The 26,890-nt window shown below is 38.6% G+C and overlaps 1 protein-coding gene across 1 annotated transcript in view; it reads left to right on the top strand.

Moving 5' to 3' along the window:
* The window catches only part of TRPM6 (transient receptor potential cation channel subfamily M member 6), a 119,091-nt gene extending 100,052 nt beyond the window's left edge, over positions 1 to 19,039 (top strand). Inside the window, exons 34-39 of the mRNA XM_081066275.1 lie at positions 1,577 to 1,863; positions 2,149 to 2,231; positions 2,962 to 3,167; positions 9,493 to 9,544; positions 14,051 to 14,157; positions 17,233 to 19,039. Of these exons, the coding sequence (XP_080922401.1) occupies positions 1,577 to 1,863; positions 2,149 to 2,231; positions 2,962 to 3,167; positions 9,493 to 9,544; positions 14,051 to 14,157; positions 17,233 to 17,366 (869 nt within the window). The 3' untranslated portion in view covers positions 17,367 to 19,039. The remainder of the gene's footprint in view (positions 1 to 1,576; positions 1,864 to 2,148; positions 2,232 to 2,961; positions 3,168 to 9,492; positions 9,545 to 14,050; positions 14,158 to 17,232) is intronic.
* The last annotated feature ends 7,851 nt before the right edge of the window (positions 19,040 to 26,890 follow it).

Genomic DNA, 26,890 nt, shown 5'->3' with positions numbered 1-26,890 from the left:
AAGCGATAAATGTCAGTATGGTAAAAGCTACAGGCATCTGAAGAGAAATGCTTTGTATATTGTTTTTTATTTGTTTGTTTTATTTTGTGTACCCTAATTGCTCTTAGCTTAGATAGCAAACATCATTTTCCAAGGCTGGAGTAGTAAAGAAAAACAAGCTTGTATTAGACACTGTTACCGAGTTTCTCTGTCTAGTCAGTCGACAATGTAACAAGGGTCCCCACACTGTCCTAGATCTTGATTCTCCTCACACTCTTCACATGGGAACAAATCAAGTGGCTTCTGATTATTGATGCAGACGCCTTCTCCTTCTACTTGGCTCCATGGTTGGTTTCGCAACTCAGTAACCCTGCTCTAAATCCTCTAGGTGCTTAGAACTCCAAAGAGGTCTGCACTGGCATTTATCTGGGCACTAAGAATAAACACTTGGAAATATATTACTAAGCATTACCTAGACATGTTTTTTAGTAAGCCATTAAATGCAAGAGTGAGCAAATAGATTCCTTTTTTGGTAAACTAGTACAGTGTTTACACACAACAAAAGCCATTTGAAGCAGAGATGAAAGGAGAAAAGCACACACAGGCTGGACCGAAGTTGTGTATAGAATATGCTACTTCTGTTAGAAAGCACTGAACATTGTATTAGGTGGGGTCTAGGCTGAGTTCTTATTGTTCCCTAAAAGTGGGAAGCTGTACAGCAGTTAAAGAGCTTTTGTGTCTAAAATCTTTTAAGTGGGTTGAGTTTGTATCTGAGGTTCCAGTTCACATTAGCCAGGTTAACATATTTAATCTTTATAACCCAAAGAAGGGAGAGTTACTTTAACTTCCATTTCACTGATGAGGAAAGTGAGGCTCTAAGTAACTTGTCCAAAGGCACAAAGGATGGAGGGAGAATCTCTGGGGTATGACCTTGATTCTGTCTAACTCAACTGGGTTAAAGCATGCATTCTCAGTGGGGGTGCTATCACCTCCAAGGGAGGAAAAAATCATTCTTATATATATATATATATATCACTGTGTATGATATATGTGTGTGTGTGTGTATATATATATATATATATATATATATATATATACTGTATACGATATATATGTGTATATATACATATCACTGTACACAGCACATAAACAGATCATGCAGTATATCTTTGTTATTAAAATGTCATGGGAGGGAGGGGCATTTTAGAAAAATTAGAAAAAATGTCTAATAATGCTTATAAGGGGGATGGTAATTAAAAAATGTGCTGAACTATCTATTTAGAAGTATTTAAACTTTAAAGAAGCATGTCTTTACTACTTTGACTTTGTTTTTGTCTGGCTATAGTCTAATATAAGAACAACTTCATTCTTGCATATCATTTTATGCTCTCCCTCTGCTTCTTTACTGGACAATAAATAACATAAAAACATGGCTGGATCCATGTCTTCGTTTTCCACTGGTTCCTGGGTAGGTGAAATTCTCATTCTCCTCTGATCATTTGGGAAGTCAAATTGATTCTGAGTTGATATTTAGGACGCTATCCATGTCACAGACGTAGGATCTTACTGAACGCCTCACCTACACTTCTCTTTGCAGCAGGAGAAGAAGTGACTGTCTACAGGCTGGAGGAGAGTTCTCCATTGAATCTTGATAAAAGCATGTCATCTTGGTCTCAGCGCGGTAGAGCTGCAATGATCCAGGTCTTGTCCCGAGAGGAGATGGATGGTGGCCTCCGCAAAGCCATGAGAGTCATCAGTACCTGGTCTGAGGATGACATTCTCAAGCCAGGGCAGGTTTTCATTGTGAAGTCCTTTCTTCCTGAGGTTGTGCAGACATGGCACAAAATCTTCCAGGAGTGTACTGTGCTTCATCTTTGCCTCAGGGTAAGTCAGAGATCCAGAGCCCGGATGGACAGGTCAAAGAAAAGAGCTCTGGCTACGTCCTGATTGAAGGTCATTGTCTTGAACTCAAAGGATAGCCTATTCTTTTTTGGAAGTGGTGGTATTTTGTTACTTTTGTTTTGTAGAGCTTTTGCTTTTGGAGTGGGCAATGGTGGGAGTTGAATAAAGTGGAAAATCACTCTTGGGAGGCCTCTAGAAAGTATGATCATTAATTAGCAGGCATGTGATAGTAAACCAATGTTTTTATCAATGCTCTCTATTTTGTAGGAAATTCAACAACAAAGAGCTGCTCAAAAACTGATCTATACCTTCAACCAAGTGAAACCACAAACTATTCCCTACACACCAAGGTGAGAAAGTATTGGCACCCTGGCTCTTCGTTTTAAGTGGGAATTTCTATCAATTTCTTCTCAGCTCTATTAGTCATGAGAAATACGAGACCATAAGGAAGTTCCTCAAGACCTTACTTTTGGTTTCTTCCTTCCATAGTTCTGGAGACTGGTAAAAAGAGAGTTAGATATCCCAAGGATACATAAATCATTGAATTTATGAGAGTAGAAAAGATACGTTCAGGCAGAGTTCATGACTAACCTCTCTACATGAAACAGGGAGATCCTTGGTGTAGTTACTAATGTCTAGGAACAATATGGCAGAGAAAACATTTATATTTTAAGCATCGTTTTTTCCTCTAATATCTTATAGACAGCGGAAACTTGATGAGAATGAACTCTTGTTACTTTCACTTGAGTATTTCCATACACTTGCATTCATTTACTAAGACAGAGCATAATTCAGTGCTGAGGACTTATAGTAAAGTTTTACTGTTGTATTTACAAGGAATGTTATAGAGCTCAGAAAGAAAAGTTGAGCTTGGTACTCATACAAGAGTTTCCTCAAAGAGAAGGAGGGGATTAAGCGTGGGAAAACCCCCGATCTTTGCATTCCATAGAAAGCAAGGACATGTGCAGTGAGGCTGCATCAGACCAGAGCTGGGTAATGTCCCCTACTGCTGACTGTTCAGTAATCTAAGTCCCACCTTTGCTGCCTTGGACATAAGTGGCCTCTTTTTCCTCCTCATAGGTTCTTGGAAGTTTTTTTAATCTACTGCCATTCAGCCAACCAATGGTTGACCATTGAGAAGTATATGACGGGGGAGTTCCGGAAGTATAATAACAACAACGGTGATGAAATTGCTCCCAGCAACACCTTGGAGGAGCTGATGTTGGCTTTCTCTCACTGGACCTATGAGTATACTCGGGGAGAGCTGCTGGTTTTAGATTTGCAAGGTGATTAATAGCCTATGATTTGATAAAACAAGCATGAGGCAAAGTTCAGAAAACATTGACCAGGGAATGCTTTCTCTATGTCATTGTCACCTACATTTGACCCCAGCTCTTTCTTTACTCAAAGCCATGGTTAATGGTTAAGGTCTTTCAGAGGATACATTCCAGGGCATTCCTTTTTTTTTTTTTTTAAATTTGAAAACTGAAAGATGGTATCTGTTTTCTGAATTTATTCAGTATTTGTGAAACTATCCTAAGTGGAAATAATGAGGCAGGTGTCCCAAGACATCTTGCAAGAATTAGGGTGGGTAATGTATGGTGTTCCTCTAGTTTTGAAAGGAGGTGGGTCCATTTATTTCAGATATTATACGGTGATGATCACGAGTGCCTACTTTGCTTGTTCCCACTTAGAGCAAGGGAAAAATACAGGCAGATGATAAGCTACCTAAAATTTAAAGACATTTAAACTTTGATTTAAATGGAGAATGACTTTTGCACTAAATTTTCCAGTTTTATGGTTTCCCTTGGACTTACGTTCACAATACCATTTAAGCATGAACTTATACACGCAGAAAAGTTTAATTTCTGGACATTTTTCATGATTTTGAGTTCATTGGTTTAGCAATTTATAATTTAGCTTGTTCTTTTTGCTGTGTACCTTGATATGACAGTTCATGAAGTACAAAATCAGTCTGAGAAGATGCATGCACTCTTATTTAATGGAAGCCTTTGATCAGTTCATCTCCCCACTATCAACGCCTTACATGTGATTTATAATCCTGCAGCACGAAGCAGAGTATCTCTTGCAGGTTTTCCTTGCAGGAACAGAACGAAATTTGTATTAAGGTCAAGTTTAGTTCCTGGGCTCACTGACTGCAGCTTTGGTTTTAAATAAAGGATTTATCCCAGGAACTTCCATAGAAGTTATCTCATTTAATCCCAGAAGCAGCACCTTAAGGTAGATATTATGGGGAATTTAGGCGCCGAAAGTTTAAATAACTTGCCCAAGTTTGCACAGCTACTTAAGGGGGAGCCAGGATATAGACCTAAGCTGGTTTGACCATCTGTTCTTTCCTTTTCACTGTACTATCTTTGATTTCTTCATGAGTTTCATTCCTACAGTACATAACCATGGTGTGGCTCATTTAAACAGATTGAGCCTATTTCTTATTCTCTTTGACTTTTGTACCTCTCCAGTCCTGGAATTCTGTGCTGAAAGCCAGGCTTGGAGACTGAGGATAGTCAAGCTAGGGAATCCTGGGGCATCGTGAGCAATGTCCAGTAAGACTGCAAAACCGTTTTGATTGAAATTTGTGCCACACGCTCAAGAGAGTGTATACACTATTTAAACTACACATAAGTCCTTCTGTTCTTTCAGATATGTGCTGTTCACAGGGTTGAATTTTATTTGTATCTCTCAAACACAATATTTTAGGAAGCAATAGAAAGTTAAAACAGTTAAGATGATTCAGTTTTTAAACTATCAAGTACATGATCCATGTAAACCCCGCATGCTGATGCCCAAGGCATCTGCTTTTGTAGCTAATGTTGGGCAGAGGTTCATTATTTTCATCTGTACTTGAGTATCTGTGCTTTGAGTTTTGGGTGGAGTTGTTTAAAAAGCAAAAACAGAAACAAGAAAAACAACCAAAGAAAAACTTTAAGGAATTAATGATGACTCTTCAGTGTGTTTTATATTCCACTTGAATAGGTTTTTGTTTAATGATGTTTATGTTTGGGGATTTTATGTCTCTTAGTAATCCAAAGTGACATTAAACAGAACAAATGCTGCGTTGATAGTCTTGGGGGAAAAAGGGAATTAACTTTTTTCTTTTACTGGGCAATTACGTGAATTGCAGAAATAGGCCACTACAAATAAACTATGTCAAAACACTGACCTTCAAAGAAGGGAAAATGGACATCATAGAATGAGTGTGAAGAAATTGAGATACTTATTATAGAGTTTTGGCCAATTGGTTAGGCCTGAATTCATGGAAGAACGCAAATCCTATAATAGTAATTATAAGCAGTTATATTACTAGTACTACTAGCTAACCTTTGCGAAGTACTTATTTTGTGCCAAAAACTTGGCTAAAGGCTTATGCCTTATCATATTTAATTCAAACCAGGTTGGAGAGGAAAAATGGGAAGAACATAATGTTTTCCTAAAATATCTTAATGGTTTTTGGTTCAGTTCTGTTTATTAGTATTTCCAGTCTTTGGAGAGATAATGTGTATCATTTGGGTGATAGGGAAAGGATATTGAGAGGCCCAATAGCAGAGGTTAGGAGGAGGAGCTCTGGAGTTGCAGTGCTGGCATCTGATTCCTGGCTTTACCACAAATTACTGTGTGACAAGGATTGGCGGGGGGCAACCACCTTGAGTCTCACTTCCTCCATTTGTAATTAAGGAAAATAATATGACTTAATTCATAGGATTGTTAAGGGGTTGAAATGAGACAAGTTCCTCACACATAGTAAGCCCTCAGCAAATGTTTGTTGTTGTTAGTATTAATCGCTGAGTGGCTCTTTAAAAGGGAAGTTAATCTTCAGTTGTGGGTAGTCTGTTCTTAGCTGTATGGTCCTGATGGTACTTCTGAGAGACCCCTAGCTTCAGTGTCTGTAGAGTGAAGACCTCATCAGCTTGCTTTGAAGGAAAGAAGGAATGAGAAACACTCTGGAAGTTCATTCTTTTCCGTTTCTTCTTCTCTCTACTTCCTTCCAAGGGATTGGCAATCATTAATTCAGGAGCAGATACACTGGGTCAGGAAGCTGAATTCTAAGGAGAGGCTAGATCAATATCCAATCATATAATTATGCTGTAGTTTTCCATTCACTTTCTATTTAAAAATCCTGCATGTGGGGGCCTGAATCTTTATCATTACACTTGAAACCCAACATACAAGTCCCAGCAATGGCAATTAAAAACAATTGCATTTCAAATTATAGTGGTCTGGGGGCATGTTTTTTAAAAACCTCATTTTATTTTTCAAAGAACTTTTATGGAGATACTAGATTTTTTTATTTAACAAAGTAGTTTCCAGAATAAGTCAACATTAGATTATCATCATCATCAGAAATTCTACGGCTACAAGGAAGGTAACTTTCTTCAGATGGAGTCATTCATTGATTTATCCCAAGGTGGTTGGGATCAGAATGTAAATTTCTGGGTTTCTCGTATGGGCATACTGCTTATTACCTATACATGGGCATTTGCTCTGTTGATGCTGGTAAGGAGATAATCATTGGGATTTTTAAATGTGAAAATGTCTTACTTTCTTTCATGTTTTCAAATATCTAGGAGAATATGTGGGTAGGATGGGCTCTGATGTTAAAGTTTGCTTTCTGGATGATTCCTGTGTAGCTGAGAGAGGCAGGGTAGGTGGTGGTACAGGTGGAGCTTGCAGCATGATCAGTTTTCTGGGCTGCTCTCTAGTTTTCTTCCACACATTGGAATGTTACCCATTCAAGGGCTCCCCAAAACATATTTTTGAACTGTTAGATTGGGTATAAGGATATAAAGGTTTGTATCCCTACCCTCATTCTTTTTTTAAAAAAAAATTTATTGGGGTGACAATTGTTAGTGAAATTACATAGATTTCAGGTGTACAATTCTGTATTACATCATTTATAAATCCCATTGTGTGTTCACCACCCAGAGTCAGTTCTCTTTCCATCACCATATATTTGATCCCTCTTGCCCTCATCTCCCTCCTCCCACCCCCATTATTATAAAGGGATTTATTTATTAGGAAATAGTACTTTAAGGAAATGAAATAATCAAACCATGATTTTACCAAAGTGGTGGAAAAATAGAATTTTATTTCACGAGACATCCTCACAGAATAAAGATAATAAAAATAGCAGTTGACATTTTTTAATACCCTCTGGGTCAGACACTTTGCTAAGCAGTTTGTATACAATGGTTCATTTAATCTTTTCAGTAACCCTATAAGACCCATTGCTATTAGCACTTTCAATGACAACACTGAGATTCACAGGGATTAACGAGGGTGGCCAGGTCATACATCTAGGAAGTGACGGGGCTGTGAGTGGAACCCAGATTCTTTGACTTCTGCCTATGTAACAAGCAATAAGACTTAAAGTAAACAGGAGCTGATGTGATTTTGATAGACTTTTTTCCCCATAAAGCTTCCATTTTTTCCAATTAATATGACCTCTTTAGGCACTGTCTGTATTCCCAGCTTAAATTTACAGTTCACTCAGACATCAGCCCAAAGCATTCATCAGTGCTGGAAATTTCAGGCTTAAAATTAGGTCTGAGCTTTAACATGTAAAGGATTTATAGCCTTTAGTCTTTCTACTGAAGGTACTTGGGATCTTGGTCTTTTTGTTGTTCTGTTTATTTACTACATAGTTCAAAAAGTAGGGTATCTTCAGGCTGTTCCTTCTTATAACAATAATGAGGAAAATATAAACAGCCCAATCTCTTCCTATGACATTTTCTTTAAAAAGAATAAATGATGAGCAAAGCACATTTTGCACAGTTGACCTTAAGCCTGTGTTTCAGCTTTACTTTCTCTTTCCCTAATCAAAATCCGTGTACAAAGCGATTCCATCCCAGGGGTTCTAAAGTGTCCCTGGATAGGGGTCAGAGGGTCTGTGAACTCTGATGAAAAACAAATTACACCTTTGTTTTCACCAACCTATAGCTGAAATTCATCATTTTCTTCAGTTATAATGGAGACCACAAACCACAGTGGTATTAGCAGTACCCATGACTGTTTGTAATAGCAATTACAGATATTAACATAGCATGTTACAGTGTTGGCCGATATCTCAAAATAACTGTTCATATTTATTACTTGGATGATATGATAGTTATTAGACTTGTGCTAGATCCTGTTATTTAATGTATTAATAAAGAAGCACATGTATTGCAATACAACAATTTAAAAAATATTTTGGTAATTGTATTTCAGTATCATTGGTTTTCTTTCTAATTGTATGTATTTAAGTTACACATTATAAAATATTATTCTGAGAAGGGGGTCCCCAAGATTCATCATACTGACAAAGAGGATCATGACACAAGAACGGTTGAAAACTCCTATTTAAGCAGGTTATTTTCCTAAGAAAGTCAGTTTCTTAGGGGAAAGGACTACAGCCTCTGAGGATAATTACTCTGTGTGTGTGTGTGTGTGTGTGTGTGTGTGTAAGTTTTAGCACATGGTAAAACATAGAACATAGCAAAAATCTTTTTTTTTAAATAAAAATAGTAGTTAAGAAATAAACATTTTTTTTACCAAATAGAAATATATTATAATGTTATAAATTTCATATGATTTAAAAATAATTTTCCCACAGGTTGCTGTCTTATTAGAGAAAGATCTTATTATGTCTTATTAGTGCTTATTAGAGAATGATCTCAGAAATCAATGGGTTGTGCCCAAATGGTACATTCACCAGTGATCGGCCTGCCTGTGAAACATTACTGCTGTTAGAAATCAATCTCCTCACCACTTGCATTTTATAACAGAGATTCACTTTGGATCTTGATCCCTGTTTTGATAAATTTTAGCTCTAAATTATACCTATGTGTCATTTTTTAATCAGTAAATTTTATTGAATAACATATATTCAAGAACACGTACACAGCATTAAGCATACATCTCAAACGATTTTTACAACTGAATACATGTGTAACCAGCACCCAGATCAAGAGTTTGGAGGCATTTGTATCCTACTGTTTTTAAATGCTATATTTATATAGCATTTGATGTGTGTCTCTGCTGAAGCAGAGATTGTTCGTGCAGAACCACGCAGCACCTTTCACCTTGCTGAGCACTGATGTACTCCATCTAAGGAGACCATGCACTAGTGGGAGGGACACAAACTTTGGCTCAGTTTGAATCCTGTTATCACCACTTGTGGACTGTGTAACCTCTGACAAATTGCGAATCTCTTTGAATATCAACAGACTCATTGGTCAAATGAGGACATGAGGATGCTAATACTTTTATGATTGCTGAGAATTAGAGAAAAATAATTAGAATGTCTAGTATATGTGAGCAGTAAATGAATGACAGATGCCACTATTAGTAACTGTGGACATACCATTTAAAACACTCCTTTTTTGGTCTAGAGGTTTCTTATAGCTTAAGAGGGGGTAGCAGGAGATAATGCATTAACTAAAATTGTCAAACATGCCTGGACAATTTTTATAGTACAGTTAATTCACATGATTAATTTATTACAGGGCGGATATAGGTTTTACATACAGTGTAATAAAATTTGATTATTATTTTCTTGAATTTCTGAGAAAATGAAGTCCCCATTTGCTACATTATTTTCTTTCTTTTTTGGAGGTGTTGGAGAAAATTTGACAGATCCATCTGTTATAAAACCTGAAGACAAACAGTAAGTTAATTTATAATGTTATCATTTAGAAAATTGCATTTAACACACAGTACATGCTTTTTAAAAATAATTTTCAAACATTTATATTTCTTGTGTAGATCCTAGAAAGGTTTTGAGGCAGCTATTATCTATGTATCTATATCCGTATCTATATATCGACAACCATATCTATATCTTTATCTGTTCTCTTTATATTTAATTACAATGCAATAAAATACAATAAGATTTAAAATACAGTAAGATTTTAAAGAAAGCACAGATTAGGAAATAGGGCAAAAAGAAAATGTGGAAATACAATAAGATTAAATCTGGAGTTTTAGTGCACATAAGTAGAAATTATAAAGACCATTGCAGTAGCCAGAACTTATTTGCAAATTTGACTCTGAGCTTTCTAGTAGCCTAGACAAAAGAGAAATATGGGTAAGTTCAACCTTTATAGGCTTTGACACGAAAGCAATGTCCTAGGTGAAGAACAGTTTCCTTTGTTGTCCCCACAGTGGAGTCATTGTCTCTTATCATGGGTAGCCTCTTCCATCACATGTCTATAAAATGAAAACTGAGGGCATAAAGTATGCTATTCAGTAACAGCAAATCTATGAGAGGCCAAAACAATGGGCCTTAATATGGAGCATCAGGTTGTCTGCTAATTCAAGACTGAAGTTTAAATTATGTGGAGGGATAAGTCATCTGCCTGTCCTTTGAATTCCCATGGGCATTTTGTCCCATGAGCAGGCTTTTGGGAAGACTTGACAGTAGAGGCTCTGAGGTTGTATTCTTCTGATAAAGGTGGAGTAGAAGGAAGGAAGTGATGGGGTTGATTAAGGACTGATCAATATGTTAGACAGCAGTGGTTCTCAAACATGAACTTTCATCATAATGACCAGGAGAGCTTGTTAAAACACAGATTGCTGCCCCTCTGCCCCCACCCCCTTTTCTAATTCACTGGGTTAGGGGTGGGGCCAAATAATATAACAAATTCCTAGGTGATTCTGCTGCTGCTGCTGCTGACCCAGAGACCACATTTGAGAACTGCTAGCCTACAACATTTCTTAGTTGTCCTAAATGTCTACACTTTGCCTTGGGTTGTAGAAAATACATATAAAATTATATAAGTGGGAAATCTTTATACAATAAAATCTGAAAATTTTACTTTTCTTCCCACGTGACTCATATTGTAAATATTTACTGCTTTAATGCTGTGCTCTTTCATGGAATGAACTAATCTAAATATGGTCTCATCTATAGAGTTCCATGTAAAGAGGTCCATCTAAACAAGTATCAGGTATTTGTGTGGTCTAGGTGAGCTTGAGAAGATAAAAAACAATCCATATTGCTCCCATGCATCCAATTTCTATGAAATTTGACCATGCAGTTCATGTTGTAATCTTTAGGGTATGGAAAAAAACTTTATTATTTTTCATTTTAGCAGAGCTCAAGTGTTTTTAGCTAAGAATATTATTTCTTCAGTAGCCCCTTGTGCCCAGCGGTTTGTAGTAGGAACCTTGTACTATAAGTACTTCCTTTATAATTTTGCAATGAAAAAAATTTTGCATATATAATGAACCAAGCATATGTCATTTAATATGACTTGAATACTTCCATCTTTTAGAATTCCTAGATTATGTTATCCCACTTGACAGTTGAGTATTTATCTGAATTCTATAAGTCAGTGAGTCTCAATTTCTACTAACGTCACCTAGGGGAATTAAAAAAAATAGTTGCTCAGAATTGGCATCAAATCAGAATCTCTGAGGATAGGGTCCTGACATCCGTATTTTTCTAAAGTTCCCCCTGTGATTCTAATGGACAACCGGGGCTGGGAACCTCTGTATTATGGCAAACTTTATTTCTTACAACGTGAAGATAGAAACTCCAGAAACTGATAGGATGACATCACTGTAGCATGCGGTCACCTAATTTTGGGTGCAGTTAGTCTTCACGGTGAAGAGAAGAAATACTCTTCTTGCAACTGTGGAGAATTACATCTAATTAGTTCAGCGAAGCTCACATTTGCTACACAAAGCATGGACAATGGACTGATAACATCAGCATCAACTGGAAGATTGTTAGAAATGCAGAATCTCAAGGCCCCCCCTAGATCTCCTGAATCAGCATCGTATTTTCACGAGATCCTAAGGTGATTTAATGTAACTTAAAGTTTGAGAAGCATCAGTTTAAGCAAGTGCTTTCATGTCTTGTTTTACCCTTAACAACAACATTAAAATTAAACACCATCAAACCTAGTTCACAAATGAGAAAACGGAAGCTCAGTGAAGACGGTAACTTGCCTATGAGGTGGAGGGGTCGAAGAAAGGGAATAATCCTCTACCAAAAAAGAAGATGTTTTTGTGGTGCAAATGCTGATATTGTCTCTAATACCTGTTGTCTCTCACCTTTCCCCAACCTTTTGCACACGAAGACAAAGTCATCAGGCCTTCTCCCTTACATCCTCTCTGGCCACGTTACTTGGTTCCTTAGGTCATGAGCCTCGGTGGAGGATTGCTTCAGTTATTGGTAGTTTTGCATTGCATCTTTTCACTTACTGACTTGATGGTTTAAACATTTGGCAAGTCTGAAATGATGACAATGCTGAGATATTCTTTAGGAAATCTATGTATACATGGCACTAATTAGTGTTTCCTCATATGTGGAACCAAGCCAACACCTGCTTTTCCTATGCTGCGAAAAGACTGGAAACCAGTTGTATTTATTATTTTTAAATGTTGTTATCTGAAACTTCAAGGCTACAGGCATGCTGTAGGGTGTAAACACAAACGAATGTCCCTACAACCCTCATGCACTCTCTCCTGCACAGGGAGCAAAACCACTGATTTTTTTGTCTTAACTTTCGCAAAGCTCATAGAGGGAGATGACTTATAGCCTTTTTCTGAGAATCAATGTTATATTTCTAAGTTGGGCGTTTTCATGCCTTACTGGAAGAAAAGAAATGGCAGGTATGGAATGCACAAGACTGAAATATTCCAACAGGGTCATGCTGGAGAGATGATAAAAGGAATTCTTCTATTTTAACGACTGAGAAAAATACCCCTAGCCCTACGCCTAGTCCAACACCTGGTCCTACCCCGAGCCCTAGCTTAGGCCAACACCTAACACTACCTCTAGTTTTAGGCCTACCAATAGCCCTACCCCTAGAGTTCTGGTACTAAATAGTGAGTAATTCTACTTTTTTAACACATTTTGGCTTCACCTTATTTGAAGTGGTTTTTTTTCCAGAAGTACTGAAAGAAGAATAGTTAACAAGAGGCAGCTTATGCAGCCTGGTAAATACCACCAGAGCCGTACTTTGTAAGGCAGATTGAGTGACCAGGAAAATTAATCCTGGGTGTCCGTTCACTTTGTCTTCCCAAGAGATTTCCTCCACCTACTCTCCTCAGAGCAAAAAGGCAATGTGAGATCAAACTGACATCAGCCCTCATTCTGAGCTTGGCACATCTTCAGAGCAGCTACTGTTATTCTGCCAAAAGGAAGTGGAAATTGAGATAAATGTTTCAATACTCGGATGGAAAAAAAGTCCATTTTTACACCACGTCCCTTTTGAAAAACCGCATTCCTTAGAAGCGAAGTTTATTGTTTCCTTTTGTGATAGTTTGCTTTTCTTTTTTCTGAATATGTGGTATTTAAGAGCGGTAATTGAGTTCAGATTTTAAAATGTGCTGTTTCCACTCTGCATGTCATTAAAATAAAATATGAGCTTTCATAAAGTTTCTTTGGAAGTGTTTCTGGTGTGCTCTGTTCTGTGGTGTGTAGCGTGTCAGCCTGAAGAATAATGGTTGTGTGTCGTCTGATAATGGATGAACATTGATTCTAGAATCTGCTGAGGATCTATTATAATTATAGAATATTCAAAGTGTTCCTAATACATACTGATTCTGTTTGTAATTTTGTCACCTATATTTAGCATATATAGTTTACTTCCACAAAATCAGAGTAGTCGTGTCTTTCCATGAAGAGCCCAGCTATAGCAGTTTGCAGGGTGGAAAGCAGGTACCAAAAGAGCCATGAGTACTGATGTAGGGTTTTGTTGGGCATTTGTTTTTGAGGACATGGTGATATTTAGAAAGGCATTTGGGTACAAAGAAATATATAGCAATCTTTTTAGAAGGTGTGTTCCAATAGCAAATTTATACCTTACCTTTCCGGTATTCTATAACATTTGGTAATGAATGTCATTCTCTCACCCCATATGCATTAAAAAGGGTCTCACTCTATTTTGTTCTAATGTGGTACATAGAAAATTCACTTTTCTATTAGATTAGCGTTGAAATGAGTTTCACAGTAAGTCTTGGAGTTGGGTAGAAAGATTTAAGGGCATTTTAATTTTAAATTTGCAAACCTAACATTGTTGCTTCCCCAAAGTGCTCTGTTCTTTGTTGTCTCCTTAAGTTTGCTGGGTTACTATGGGATACTGTTCGGTATCTCAGAGAATCCTAGTTGAGCTCCTTTTTCTTAGCAGTGATCTAATTGATATTCTGATATTTCCTCTAGATCAAGAGGAATGGTGTTTGGACCAGCCAATTTAGGGGAAGATGCAATTAGAAACTTCATTGCAAAACATCGTTGCAACTCCTGCTGCCGGAAGCTCAAACTCCCGGGTATGCCCCAAACAATTCTATGTTTTTCTAAGTAAATCTCTCATAGAACAACATCCATTGTAACCTGGGATAGAGTACAAAATCTTAATCACATTTTTATCTCATTCGAAGTTGAGGCCTGACTTTCTGACTGCAAATTTTTCAAGTCTCTGAAGGGATTAAAAGGACAGGGATTTACTTCAGGTTCTGCCAAAATGTGATAAAACAACATTGGTCCCAATACTTGGCACAGTCTGTCCAAGGGAAATGTTCCATCGACTTAATTGGGGTAAAATTGGACCGAGGCGGGTCTCTGTGCATCGTTGGGTCCTGTATGGTGCCCACTGTAATTCTGTTCTTATTTACTCATTGGACACTTGGAAGGGTGGCTAGGGAGGGCAACATATCTGCGAATTAAAGTAGTGGTTTTTACTACCAAAACCTTGAACATTAAACATACATTTCAATGTATATATTTTAAATCTGATTTGATAATATAGCACACTTTCTCCGAAACCAGTATCACCAGCACAGAAAATATTCCTAACATAAAAGCAAGCAGCTGGAAGTCTGTGCCCTCCAAATTGGCAGTCCCGGTTCTGTTGTATTCTTTCCTTTTATCTCAGAAGGGACACTTTATGTCTGTCTCAGCTTGCTCACTGTTTTTCTTAGATCATACCAAACTCGTCCTTAGAATGGAATTTTACATATTGTAAGCTGAGTATCCCTTCCTGCCTCCAATAATTGATCATACCCTGAAGTGGAAATCCGTAAAAGATCATCATCCGTTGTGAGTTGGGTGTAAATTTTCAACAAAAAAGGGCAATTTCTAATCTTGTTGGCGTTAGAGGTAGGAGGTTGAGGAGATCTTGTGGGCAAGAACGTTGCAAAAAATTTGGGATTTGGAGCAGGCTTTCAGTCGCAGTGAGAAATAGCCTGTCAGACAGAGGTGGTGTTGGAGGGGTGAGTACGTGGGGTGGGGAGATCAGATGGGAGCAGCAAAGAGGAGAGGGCTGTCACTGTCCTCTTCTAGCTGCCCAGGACTTGCTCTCACAAACTATAGCAGACCTAGGCAAAGAGATCAGTCCATAGCACATTGGCTGAGCTGCCTACTGGTACCCTCTGTGGTTAAGAGGAACACAAGAAGGAGCTGGGGTTGGGCTAAGGGGCATCAGGACCTCCAGGTAAGAGCCCTATGAGAAACAGGTGCTGACAGATATCTGAGTCATCCCCTGATTGCAGGCTGGTGTCCGGCCCACTAACTCAGTATCCTTAGCTGATGGCCTCTTCCCAGCTGTAATTCCCTGTACTCAGGACAGGGCAGCCTCTCGTTCTTGGAGACACGGGGACTACATCTGATCAACCGGGAGAAAAAAAGGGAGACTTGAGGCATAACTCACTGCGTCCATCCTTGAGCCCAGTTAGCTGTTCTGTGTGATTAAGGTGGAGATTTCTTTGTTTTCTTAAACTATGCTGATGGGTTTTGAGTGAGTAATTCAATAATTCCTCCACTTCCAGTCCTAATCCATGGTTCCTTTCAAAACCTAAAATAGCACATTCAGAAGGAAATAAGAAATATTTTCATTTACTTAGTCATTTGATTATCTGAATAAAAAAAGTTTAGTCTGGAAAACAGGAATGGGGTGGTTTTCATTTTTTACTTAATAATATTTTATCTGTCTATCTATCTATCTATCTATCTATCTATCTATCTATCTATCTATCTATCTATCTAACAGAGACAGTTTAGGATTGTATATAAGAACACGGATCCAGAGCAATACAGGTTGAACTCGCTAGGATGTGACTTTGAATCTCAGTTTCCTCATCCATACACTGGGGACATAGCATCTGTCTCATAAAGTTTGTGTGAGGTTTGAAGTAATATATGTATATGTCCAGTAACTGTTGGTTATTATTAAACTACAATATGTATTGGTTTTATGTCCTGGTAATCCCCATTTAACATTGAAAATACACAGAATGCATGTTTTTTTTTTAAAGATTTTATTGGTGAAGGGGAACAGGACTTTATTGGGGAACAGTGTGTACTTCCAGGCCTTTTTTCCAAGTCAAGTTGTTGTCCTTTCAATCTTAGCTGTGGAGGGTGCTGTTCAGCTTCAAGTTGTTGTCCTTTCAGTCTTAGTTGTGGAGGACGCAGCTCAGCTCCAGGCCCAGTTGCCGTTTTCTAGTTGCAGGGGGCACAGCCCACTATCCCTTGCTGGAGTAGAACCAGCAACCTTGTGGTTGAGAGGACGTACTCCAACCAACTGGCATCTGGGAGCTCAGCAGAAGCTCAGCTCAAGGTGCCGAGTTCAATCTTAGTTGCAGAAGGTGGAGCCCACCATCCCTTGCGGGACTTAAGGAATTGAACTGGCAACCTTGTGGTTAAGAGCCCACTGGCCCATGTGGGAATTGAACCGGCAGCCTCCGGAGTTAGGAGCACGGAGCTCTAACCGCCTGAGCCACCGGGCCAGCCCCAGAATGCATGTTTAAGGTTAACATATTTAATCAGTATAGCACCAAAATGGTACACAAACATTTAAAGCCCACATTCCTCCATACATTTGTCCCCCAAGATTACCCTTATTAATGTTGTCTTTAAGTGATTTCCTTTTCATATGGAAGAAGGAGACTTTAGGAAGCATACGATTCGATAACTGGCTGAAGTTTTCATAGGCCATGCCAAAACTAAGTATGGCTTTCTTCCAGAAAGCTGACCACTGAAATCGCGAGATTACCATTTAGGTTGAACTTCCTGGCCCTGTTCATCATTCAGCATAAAAATGCCCTGTTTCCAGTTTGGCTTTACTCTGACCAGATTGTGCCTTATAGGGCATTACATGGTGAATCAAGCAACCAAAGCTCTCCTCTCCTGCCGCAGTGAACACAGGCCTTAAATAGCTTTAGGGATTTGGAGTCACATGTGGTCATGGGGAGGGTTTGGACATGGCCAAGGTTTTGAGTTTCATATATCGGTTGCCTGGGGAAACAGAGTCCTCTCTGATCACTTGGTAAGGCTTAGATTTCATCTATCTCTGTGAACACTACGTTCTTGAGGATCCCCTCTCACCATCTTAATTGTCTTTATTGCAGATTTAAAAAGGAACGACTATTCCCCTGGAAGGATAAATTCCACCTTTGGACTTGAAATCAGAAGAGAACCAGGTGAGGGGCCTCCAGCAAGGGAAAGGGGTGGTAATCCTCCAGAAGAATTCACTCGATTATAAAAAGGACAGAAGTAAGAAGATGACAGCCCTTAGCCTCCCTTCCACGAACACTATGGTAAAACAGATTGGTTGATGTGGCACTGATTATATCAGAGCTCTGTCAGGATGACAGTATCCTGCGGCATCCTTGGGACAGGCCTCCTGAGCCTCATGTCTCCCCTGCCCTAAAAACCTCATGGACGTATGATGAATGGGTTCTTCTAGATGTTGATCTGTGTGCAGGGTGCTTTGTGTGTGTTTGTCATCCTCAAGTTCCACAGGAAGACACTTGGTGGAGTCAGCTCCTTCATTCCTCATTGCTTTAGCTGGTCGCGTAGAATCCTTAGAGCGGAATGCTGGCACTAGAGAATCAGGGAGAAAAATGTATTTTCTCACTAGCTGTGCAGATTCTAACCCCTACTGCTATTCATCACTTCATCCACATGTTGCATTTATGTATATATGTACATAAAAAAGTTACTTGACTTCCTCCTCTTCACTTTTGGCAGCATAGAGTCTTGAATAACAATAAGAAAAACAATGGAATGAGGGTGCATTTGCACAGATTGGAGCACATGTCTGCACACGCTAAGTAGTAAAAAGTGGGAATTTCAGGTTTCTCTGAAAGAAAAAGGGAAATCTAAAACAAATGCCCTGATTTTTTTTTTTTAAGGGGAACAAGGATATGCAAACTAGAAATTATAAAGAAATGTTTTCCCTTCCCTTAAAAGCTCAGGGATACTATCAGTCAGAGAGCTGACTACGCCAACCTCTAAAACACCACTCCTTTTTCCAAAACTGTGTATAGGTAATGTTACAGGCTAACTTGTCCTCTGTCAGGTCCTATGGCAAAAGTTAAGTTTCTGATTGAAAACATACGTCGAAGGTGTTTGCTTCGTTCCAGTGCAGTTCTGGTGGCTTAATGAGTACTGTTCTATACATTTTAAGTACGGCCTGAGAACAGGTAATCATTTTGGAGGCCCAAGGGAAGGATCCCTAGAAGCTGTACCTTATAGCACATTTTGGGGATCAGTCATCCCTCTTTCACAGTCACTGAGGTTACCTACCTCAGAACAAAATGAGTTTTTCACACAAGGAGGAGATAGAGGGTTGGAATCCTTCTCTCACTTCTCTGCATCTCCTTTCCTTTACACAGAGTGTTCCAATCTACCAGCAACAAACCTGGGTTTGAAAAATTTCACCTTATCTTTATCTTTAGCCCTTACGTTAGCCACTTGCTTTTTAAATTGATATTTCTGCTTTCTTAGCTTACACTTCAGTGGAAACATTGTCCAGGTCTGGTACGTGTGTGTGTGTGTGTGTGTGTGTGTGTGTGTGTGTGTGTGTGTGTGTGTTTGTGCACGCGCGTGCAGTCAAGGATTTAGTTTGCCAAGAAGTGTGTCTGATTTTTGTAAGTATGGGTTGCACAAGGGCTAATTTATACCCCTGTTTTTTGGGTCTTGGAGGTAGCGGGAGGTGGGAAATTTGGGTGATTTTGTGATTGGCAATGAGGATAAATGTTAATGCTTTTTTCAGGGCTTAACTGCTTTATCCTATTGTGCAAGTCAATAAGGGATCTATTGGTACTCACTTCAGTTCTATGTTCACCTATGGAAAGAGGCAATTTGCCTTTCCAAGAGCCAAAATATTTGTTACCTGGAATAGAACTTGAAAATAAATATATTTTTATTTCAAATCTCTGTGTTGTCTTTTTTTCTTTCCTCTTTTTTCTTAGAAAAAGAATAATCACCAGAATAACATTTAAAAAGATGAACTTCTGGGCAGTGCTCACTGTGGGATTGTTTGCATGCAAATAGTGATGTGATAATCTCGATTTGAAGTGATTCATGACCACAAAAGGGTGGGGTGTTCATTCATTCATTTGGTCAGTTTTATTCAACAGATATTTATTAAGTGCCTTCTCTGTACCGTGTGAGAAATGAAGATGCAGTAAACATAGTATTACTTTGTCTTCAAAAACCTTTATGTCCATGCTTCTCTTTTTCTTTCTCCTTCTCCTTCTCCTTCTCCTTCTCCTTCTCCTTCTCCTTCTCCTTCTCCTTCTCCTTCTCCTTCTCCTTCTCCTTCTCCTTCTCCTTCTCCTTCTCCTTCTCCTTCTCCTTCTCCTTCTCCTTCTTCTTTTGGTTGCAAGTTTGGATTCTGATTACTGCTAAAAAATTTGACCTCTGGGCAAATTTTGAATCCAGAGGTGTATCCCATACCCTATTTGCCAGTAGGCCATAGGTTCTGAATTGAATAAGAGAATTAAGGCAATTAAGAAGCTAAAATAAGTGCTTTTAGGGACCACTGAAGAAAAATGGATCGTATCATCCTTGTATGAGCATGAATCCCGTTTCATAGATGGGATCTAAATCTGGGGACCAGAGAAGCAGCCAGGTTCCCAGGAGCCCTTTCTGAAGGCATCCTGTGCACGGGCATTCTTTTCACAAGGCTGCATGTTCCCGGACTAATTTCTGCCCCATGATATCTCAAAGCTTCGACAGCGCTGGAGAATGAGATCAGATATAGTTTTGGGTGTTTCTTGCCCTGTTATTATTTTGTGTGGCTTTGCAACTAACAAAATAACTTTGATAACTAACACCTCCCCAAAAGATATTTATTAAGTATTAAAAAAAATTTTGTTTCATAGTTGTTGTCTGTTCCTGTTTTAGATGAGACAGACCTCTCAGGTTCTAGAAGTCATGACACAGATGCCCCTGTCATGGCTTGTCTTTCTCCATCAGTCACCAGCATCTAGCACAAAGCATGGCACATAATAAGTTTTCCATGTTATTTGTTGAAAGAAATAATAAAACCTTCAATTGATAATGGATTTCATTCACTAGGTAATAAATCAGATTTGCATTTTTAATCTAGAAGGGAGTGATTACCAGTTCCTTAAGACCCAACACATTTCATTTGATCTCTCTCTGTTTTAATTTTCCAGGAAATCGCTTTTAACAACCTACACCTTGTCTATTGAATTCTCAACCAGTTCTTGCCCTTATCATCATGGTGATAATACCAGAGCACTGTACTTCTTACTGGTGACTATTGAAATGAGATAACTTCCCAGAAACTGCCTAGAAATAATCATCACTTTATTACCCTTTGAAAAGAAGATTGATAGAAAAGTCATTTGAAAGATGGTTCATTACCATGCCCTCATACGATTTCTTTACTCACATCTCTCCAAAGCATGAGAAAGGGAGGATTATTCTCTGAGGTTGGAATTTGAAGGCTGTGTGTTTGCCTCTTTGAAGTCTTGGTATTTAATTTTCTGTAGTCATTTCTTGGGCAATTTTCTAAGAAACTGGTTGAAGCTAATTTATCATAAGTTAAAGTCAAATGACAGAAAAGATTTTTTTTCCTTAACAGCATTTTATTCCATAGAGGTTAGCTTCTGAAGGAAAATGAGACTTAAATAGCATTTCAAATCTCCAGCCACATGGGTGGGTACACAGAATAGAAAGGGTTCTGGAAACCACACTGATTTTTAAAAATTTTATTTAGCATAGTTATTATTTTTGACCGTGATGTACAGATAAAATATATTTTTGTGAAATACCCTTCTAAAATAATTAAGTTGCTTAATTTTCAAAGAGAGGACTAAAAGTCCTCAGGGGATAACAAAAGTCATCTCTATCGTTGGCTGACATTGGTATAATGTTATATAATTTGTTTAACCTTTCTCTTAACCCCTAACTCTGAAATGGAGATGTGATACTTACCTTTTTAAATGAAGGTGAACAATAATGAAAGAACATTTATAACGTCCTTTGAGAATCTCATTTAAGAAGCTTCTTGTGAGCATTGGATCCAGTTCAATAAATAATAAGGTTTTCATTTTTGAAACTATGTGATCATTATTTAATGTTTACAGAGGGTGCTCAGTGGACCTGTTTCAGGATAAACACAAAAGTGGTTTCTGCTATTTCTCCCTTTCCGAGGGGAATAAGCTCATTTCTCCCTTTCTGTTTTGAAGCTTAATTAAATAGTTCAAAATCAGGAAGTTCACCATTTCACAGTGTATTTTATTTATTTTATTTTTTGATGGATTTAGGTTTTCCCAGCTAACTTCTTTTGCCATCTTCTGCTCAAAGGATTTCTTCCAGAAGACGTAAAACCCAAAGCTTGTGCTATTATTGATGACATTTTTGCGTATGAAAAGAGGGCAGGTTTAGAATCTTGGTGATTGTAAAGCTTGATGCTTTACAAAAATTTTAATGGTGGTTTCAATTTTGTCAGTATAGGGCTGACAAAATTACTAATAAGAAAATTCTGGCCTATATCTTGCCAGCATCTTTTAGCAACTAACTTCCTTTAGAATTCTTATCTTCTAGTAATATTTTCATTGTGAACTTGTAGAAATTTAATTTCCTAAATTAGTCACAAAATCTTTGCATGTATCATGGTAGAATCCCTTTGGCTAATTACTGTGCAAATGTGGATGTAACAGTTGCCTTCATTGGAGGGTTTTGGGGGCATATTGTGGTTGCACTTTGGCTTTTAATGAATCCTTTTTTCTGTATCCTGTTGGTCACCAAGTAACAGATCACAGAGCCTCAGGATGCTTTGATAACCAAAAGAAACGCTTGATGTGTATTATGGGCTTAATTGTGTTCTCCTGAAATTGATGTGTTAAAATCCTAACTTCCAGTACCTCAGAATGTGATAGTATTTGGAAATAAGATCTTTGCAAAGGTGATTAAGGTTAAATGAGGTCATTAGGGTTGGCCCTGATCCAATATGATTAGTGTTCTTATAAGAAGAGGCTATTAGGACACAGACACGTACAGAGGGAAGATAGTGTGAAGACACAGAGAGAAGGGGGCCATCTGCAAGCCAAGGGGAAAGGTCTCAGAAGAAACCAGACTTGACGACACTTTGACCTTGGACTTCCAGCTTTCACAACTGTAAAGAAATAAACTTATTTTGTTTTAAGTCACTCAGTCTGTGTTACTTTTTTATGGAAGCCCTAGAAAACTATTACAGTGTGTTGCTATGTTTTGGAATTCCCTACTTGCCCCTGAAGTTTTGTATATAGGGACTTGCGGAGCAGAGATGCCGGGAACAACAATGGAGAGGAAGAAGAGAAACGTACAGTCATCTGCTGTGGGTGAGGACAGAGAGCATCATGGATGGTGGCAGGATTGTTGAATTATTGTGGGAATAAAGAGTGGTATGTTCTGGCAGGTTGTAGATGAAAACAAATGTGAGCTGGGCTTCATGAGATGGGATATTTGTCTACTGCTAAAGGACTTCTGAGGACCTTTTAGGGGGGCAGGGTAAGAAGAGAGGTACAGTGGTTATACTCCTATGTGGTGTAGTCCTTAGTTTTGAGAAATTGTTCAGTGTATATCCTATTCAAGAAATGTTTATTGAGCCTTACCATATGTTATGACCTGACATTAAGGTTAGACTTGTTAGATAAGATTCATTTTTGTTTTCAGGGGTCTCCAAGACAAATAAGGAGTTTATAATATGCTGATCCATCATTACCCAGTAATAGTAATTATTATAATGATAACCTATTATTATTATTATTATTATTATTATTATTATAAGTAACATAAATTGAGCACTCATGTTCTAAGTATAAATGAGCCATGCATAATTTCATTTATCTGAACACCTAAATGGTCATTTAGGCCTCCTAAATGACCATCATTTATCTTAATAATGACTGAATTTGTGTGTTAAAGCAAGTAATGTTCTCTTGATTAAAATCCTCTATTTTTTTGAAAAGATTCAGATATTTCTGTGACTAAAATTTTCAATTGGAAATCTTTATAAGCTGTCTATAAGATGGGTCAATGAGATTTAATTATCTATGCTTTTCAATGAGAATAATTCATTAGATATGTAATTTCAAAATTCTATTTGTGAAATGATATTATAAATTAATGATTTTAACAATTCTGTCTGCATATATACAAATATATATATATAACTTTGAATACCAGCCATGGGTGAAAATTGAAAATTTCAAATGAGAACACTTTGTAAGACTTGGATTTCAGTGAGTGTTTCAAATATTTCTTATTATTTAAGATGATTAATGATTATTTCCTATTGCTGTAAAAAAGCCTCTTGGGCCTGAAGCTTGCCTTGAATTTTCCCAGAAAGGCCTACACATAATCGTAGTATAGAAATTTCTCTAGATCTTTGAGGCAGATGGATTTAGGTTTGAACTGAAGCTCTGCTACTGAATGGATTGTGACCTTGAGCAATTTGTTTAACATCTTTAAAACATAGTTTATTATCTGAATATGGCAGGATAATCTGTTAACATACTGACTTGTGTTCGTTGTTGCTGTTCTCCCTCCCAAGAAGGTAGGTAGATGCCCTTGCCTCAGGATATTAATGACTTATTGCAAGTTGCAAGGCACAATCCTGACAACCTCCCACCAAGACTTGTGGAAAATTGATGGGGACTGGAACTTGGAGTTGATGAGTCAGTGGAAGCCTATCCTGGGAAGGAGAAGAGAGATTCATTCCTGGAGACAGGGAAGATGATGGTGTTTTTCATAAATGGTCCAGGGCTTATGAAGGGCTAGTTCATGGATATCAGGAGGACTAAGAGCTATGGCCTGAAAAGTTAGAAAATACATATATATGAAAAGGGAGAAATACATATCCATACTGGTCATAAATCAAATGGAGCCTCCTACTGTTGGATGGACCACATGGGCCTGGACCATGGGCACAGTGGCCTAAAGATTAGAAGCCCTTCCCTGTTTTCCAAGCTCCCAGTGAACTACCTTTGTTCTTACAAGTTTTATAACAGCAAAATATGATCGAGATGGATTGTCTTACCATTTTGAAGAGAAGGGACCTGTATCCAGATTTAGAAAAATAAGGTAATGTGCCATTTCTTGCACTTGAGAATTGTAGAGCAAATTCATTTCTGTAACTTAATGTCTACCAAGTGATACGGGCCAAATGAAAGGGCTTCTCACTATAGAAACTCTAAGTTTTCTTTCTTTAGTGTTTTAACTCCATTGGTTTTTTAATCATCAATAATAGTTTGTTTTTAACCTGAATCATAGAAATCTCCTACCCCTGCTTTATATAATTACCCTAAAACTGTGATTCATGCTTGGTTGTAACCATTGAAGCCTAATGTTCTTTTTTACCCATTACCGGCCTAACTCCTGGACAATTAATGACACCTGAATAATCGGTTAAGTGGCCACAGGCCCTAGAGAGCTGACAGATTTTCCATTACGTAGCCACTTCACATTAATAGTTTTGAGCTCTGCTCTTTAAGCCAACACTTTTAAATTTATTAATTAAAATCTATTTTTCCTCATTCAGGGGCCTTGGGGACACAAACGATAGCCCAAGAAGATTACCAGTCCCAACCAAAGAAGCCAACGTGGTCTGCCAGGCAGATCTGAAGATTCCTTCCTTTCATCTGAGATCAGATAGGGTGAAAGTTCCATGAATCCCCCAATAAGCAGGGACAGCTCTATGCCCCTGCCCAGCAAGAAGCATAAACAGAAGAAAAGACCTCTTATCCCTCAACTTCTCATAGAGATTTTATGGGGATCACGTCTCTCATAGAGATTTTATGGGGATCACGTCACGTTTTCTCATGGAGAAAACAAGGCAAGCAGTTAGAGATAGACATCAGGTCTCTGCATTCCTGCACGTCCAATACAACCCACAGAATGCAACTGCCCAAAAAACCTCCCCTCTCTGCCCAAAACTCCTTTTCATTGTAATTATCTACCCCTATGAGGAAACGACTGGGTACAAAATACTCCGCTAGATTAAACCGGCCACTCATACCTGCTCAGTAAAGGCCACGATGACATTCATTTCACCTGGGCCTCATTATACCATCATTATATTATACATATGCTTGGAAGTTCATTATAACAGACTGAGTTCTGGGAAGGAACATGCACAGTTTAAAAAGATGAGGTAATAGCCTCTTGTCAATCACAGGTGTCAATCAAGTGGTCCCATGCCCTGAAAGGAACAGCCCATTCTAGAGAAAAAAAAGGGATAAAAACTCCAAGTTCTCGACACTCAGCACCTCTTGAGCCTTGCCTTTACCTGGGGCCCGCTCCAAACGCTTTGGAGGGTACTTTTTTTCCTAATCATGCCACCTTGAGTCCCTTGAGCCCCTTGGGTCTTTGAGCCTTTGAGCCTTTTTGAGCCTTGCTTCTCCGAACCCTCTGGAGTGTACTTTCTCTTTTAATAATGGCCTCTTCAGCCTTGCCTTTGCTCGGGGTCCGCTCAAAGCTCTTTGGAGTGTACTGTCCCTTTTAATACTGGCTCTTGGGCCACTGCTTTCTGCCTGCGGTCCTCTTCTATTTCTTTAAAGTGTACTTTTTTTTCCCTAACAAACTGCTTTTTCACTACTTTACCTTGGTATCTTCTTCAATTCTTTGCTCGAGACGTCAAGAACCTGGACATCGCGCCGAGAAGGGCCCACTCTCCGGTAACACAAGCAGGATTATTATTCTGAGATTTAGAGATAATGTACATAGAGCACTTAGTACAGTGTATGGTACACAAGAGGCGTGCTGAGAAATTATTAATAATTATTTAAGATAATTTTATTTCATCACTAAAACAATCTCCAACCTAAGACAGGTAGAGCTGGAACTGCTTCTTTTCCTCTTTTTTAAAAAAAATGACTTTATTTTTTAGAACAATTTTAGGTTCAAAGCAAAATTAAACAGAAGGTACAGAGATTTCCTATATACTCCCTGCCCCCACTGTGGGGACAGAGTCCCAGAGAGCAATTTCCAGGCTCTCGGACTCACGTGGAAAGGTTATTAGTTGGCCATCAGCTGTAACCAGTTAGCCATCAGCCACTAATATAACTGCCATGGCTGGGCTAGCAGGCGATTGCAGTTAGCAAGTGAGGTTGGTTGGCAGAGAAGCGGATGGCCGGCTGCGGAACGTGTGGATCCTGCTTCCTGTGTCTCCAACCCAGCTGCCACTGAGACTATACTGATATGAACCCCCCATCCATGGCTCTGTTGGTGTTCCTTTTTGGCCTCACCATATCCTGCGTTCTTACGTGGGGAGTGGGACCAGAGACGCTACATGACACCCTGCATGACACCCACACATGCAGAGCCTCCCCAATCTGCTTCTTATCTCAAGCAAAATACTAATAGTTCATGACATTGAACCTAGAATACCAGAATTGAAAGGGTGCAATGTAAATGGAGGTTGGACAACAACAATAAACACACCAAAAAGTGATGACTTAAAACAATAGATATTTATTTCTTGCTTTTTTCACATACAGTCCAGGACAGTCTGTGGTGAGTGGTTGGGTTCTTTGCTCTACAGTCTTTCTGTGATCCAGGCTGATGGTGGTTCTGTCCTCTTTAGTGGGTACTGAGATTGCACTTGAAACTCTACAGCCCAGTCACCAGAAAAGGAAAAGAACACGAAGAGGAAGAAAACAAATGGGAGGTTTTGTGGACCAGCCCTAGAAACAGTACTCATTCTTTTGTTCACATACCATTGGCTGGAACTCAGTTAATCACAAGGTCATGCCTATATGCAAAAGA

This window comes from Rhinolophus hipposideros, assembly GCF_964194185.1.
Source record: "Rhinolophus hipposideros genome assembly, chromosome: 11".
In the NCBI taxonomy this organism is placed as follows: Eukaryota; Metazoa; Chordata; class Mammalia; order Chiroptera; family Rhinolophidae; genus Rhinolophus; species Rhinolophus hipposideros.
Note: the sequence above shows the minus strand (reverse complement) of the source record. Positions and strands in the feature narration are given on the sequence as shown.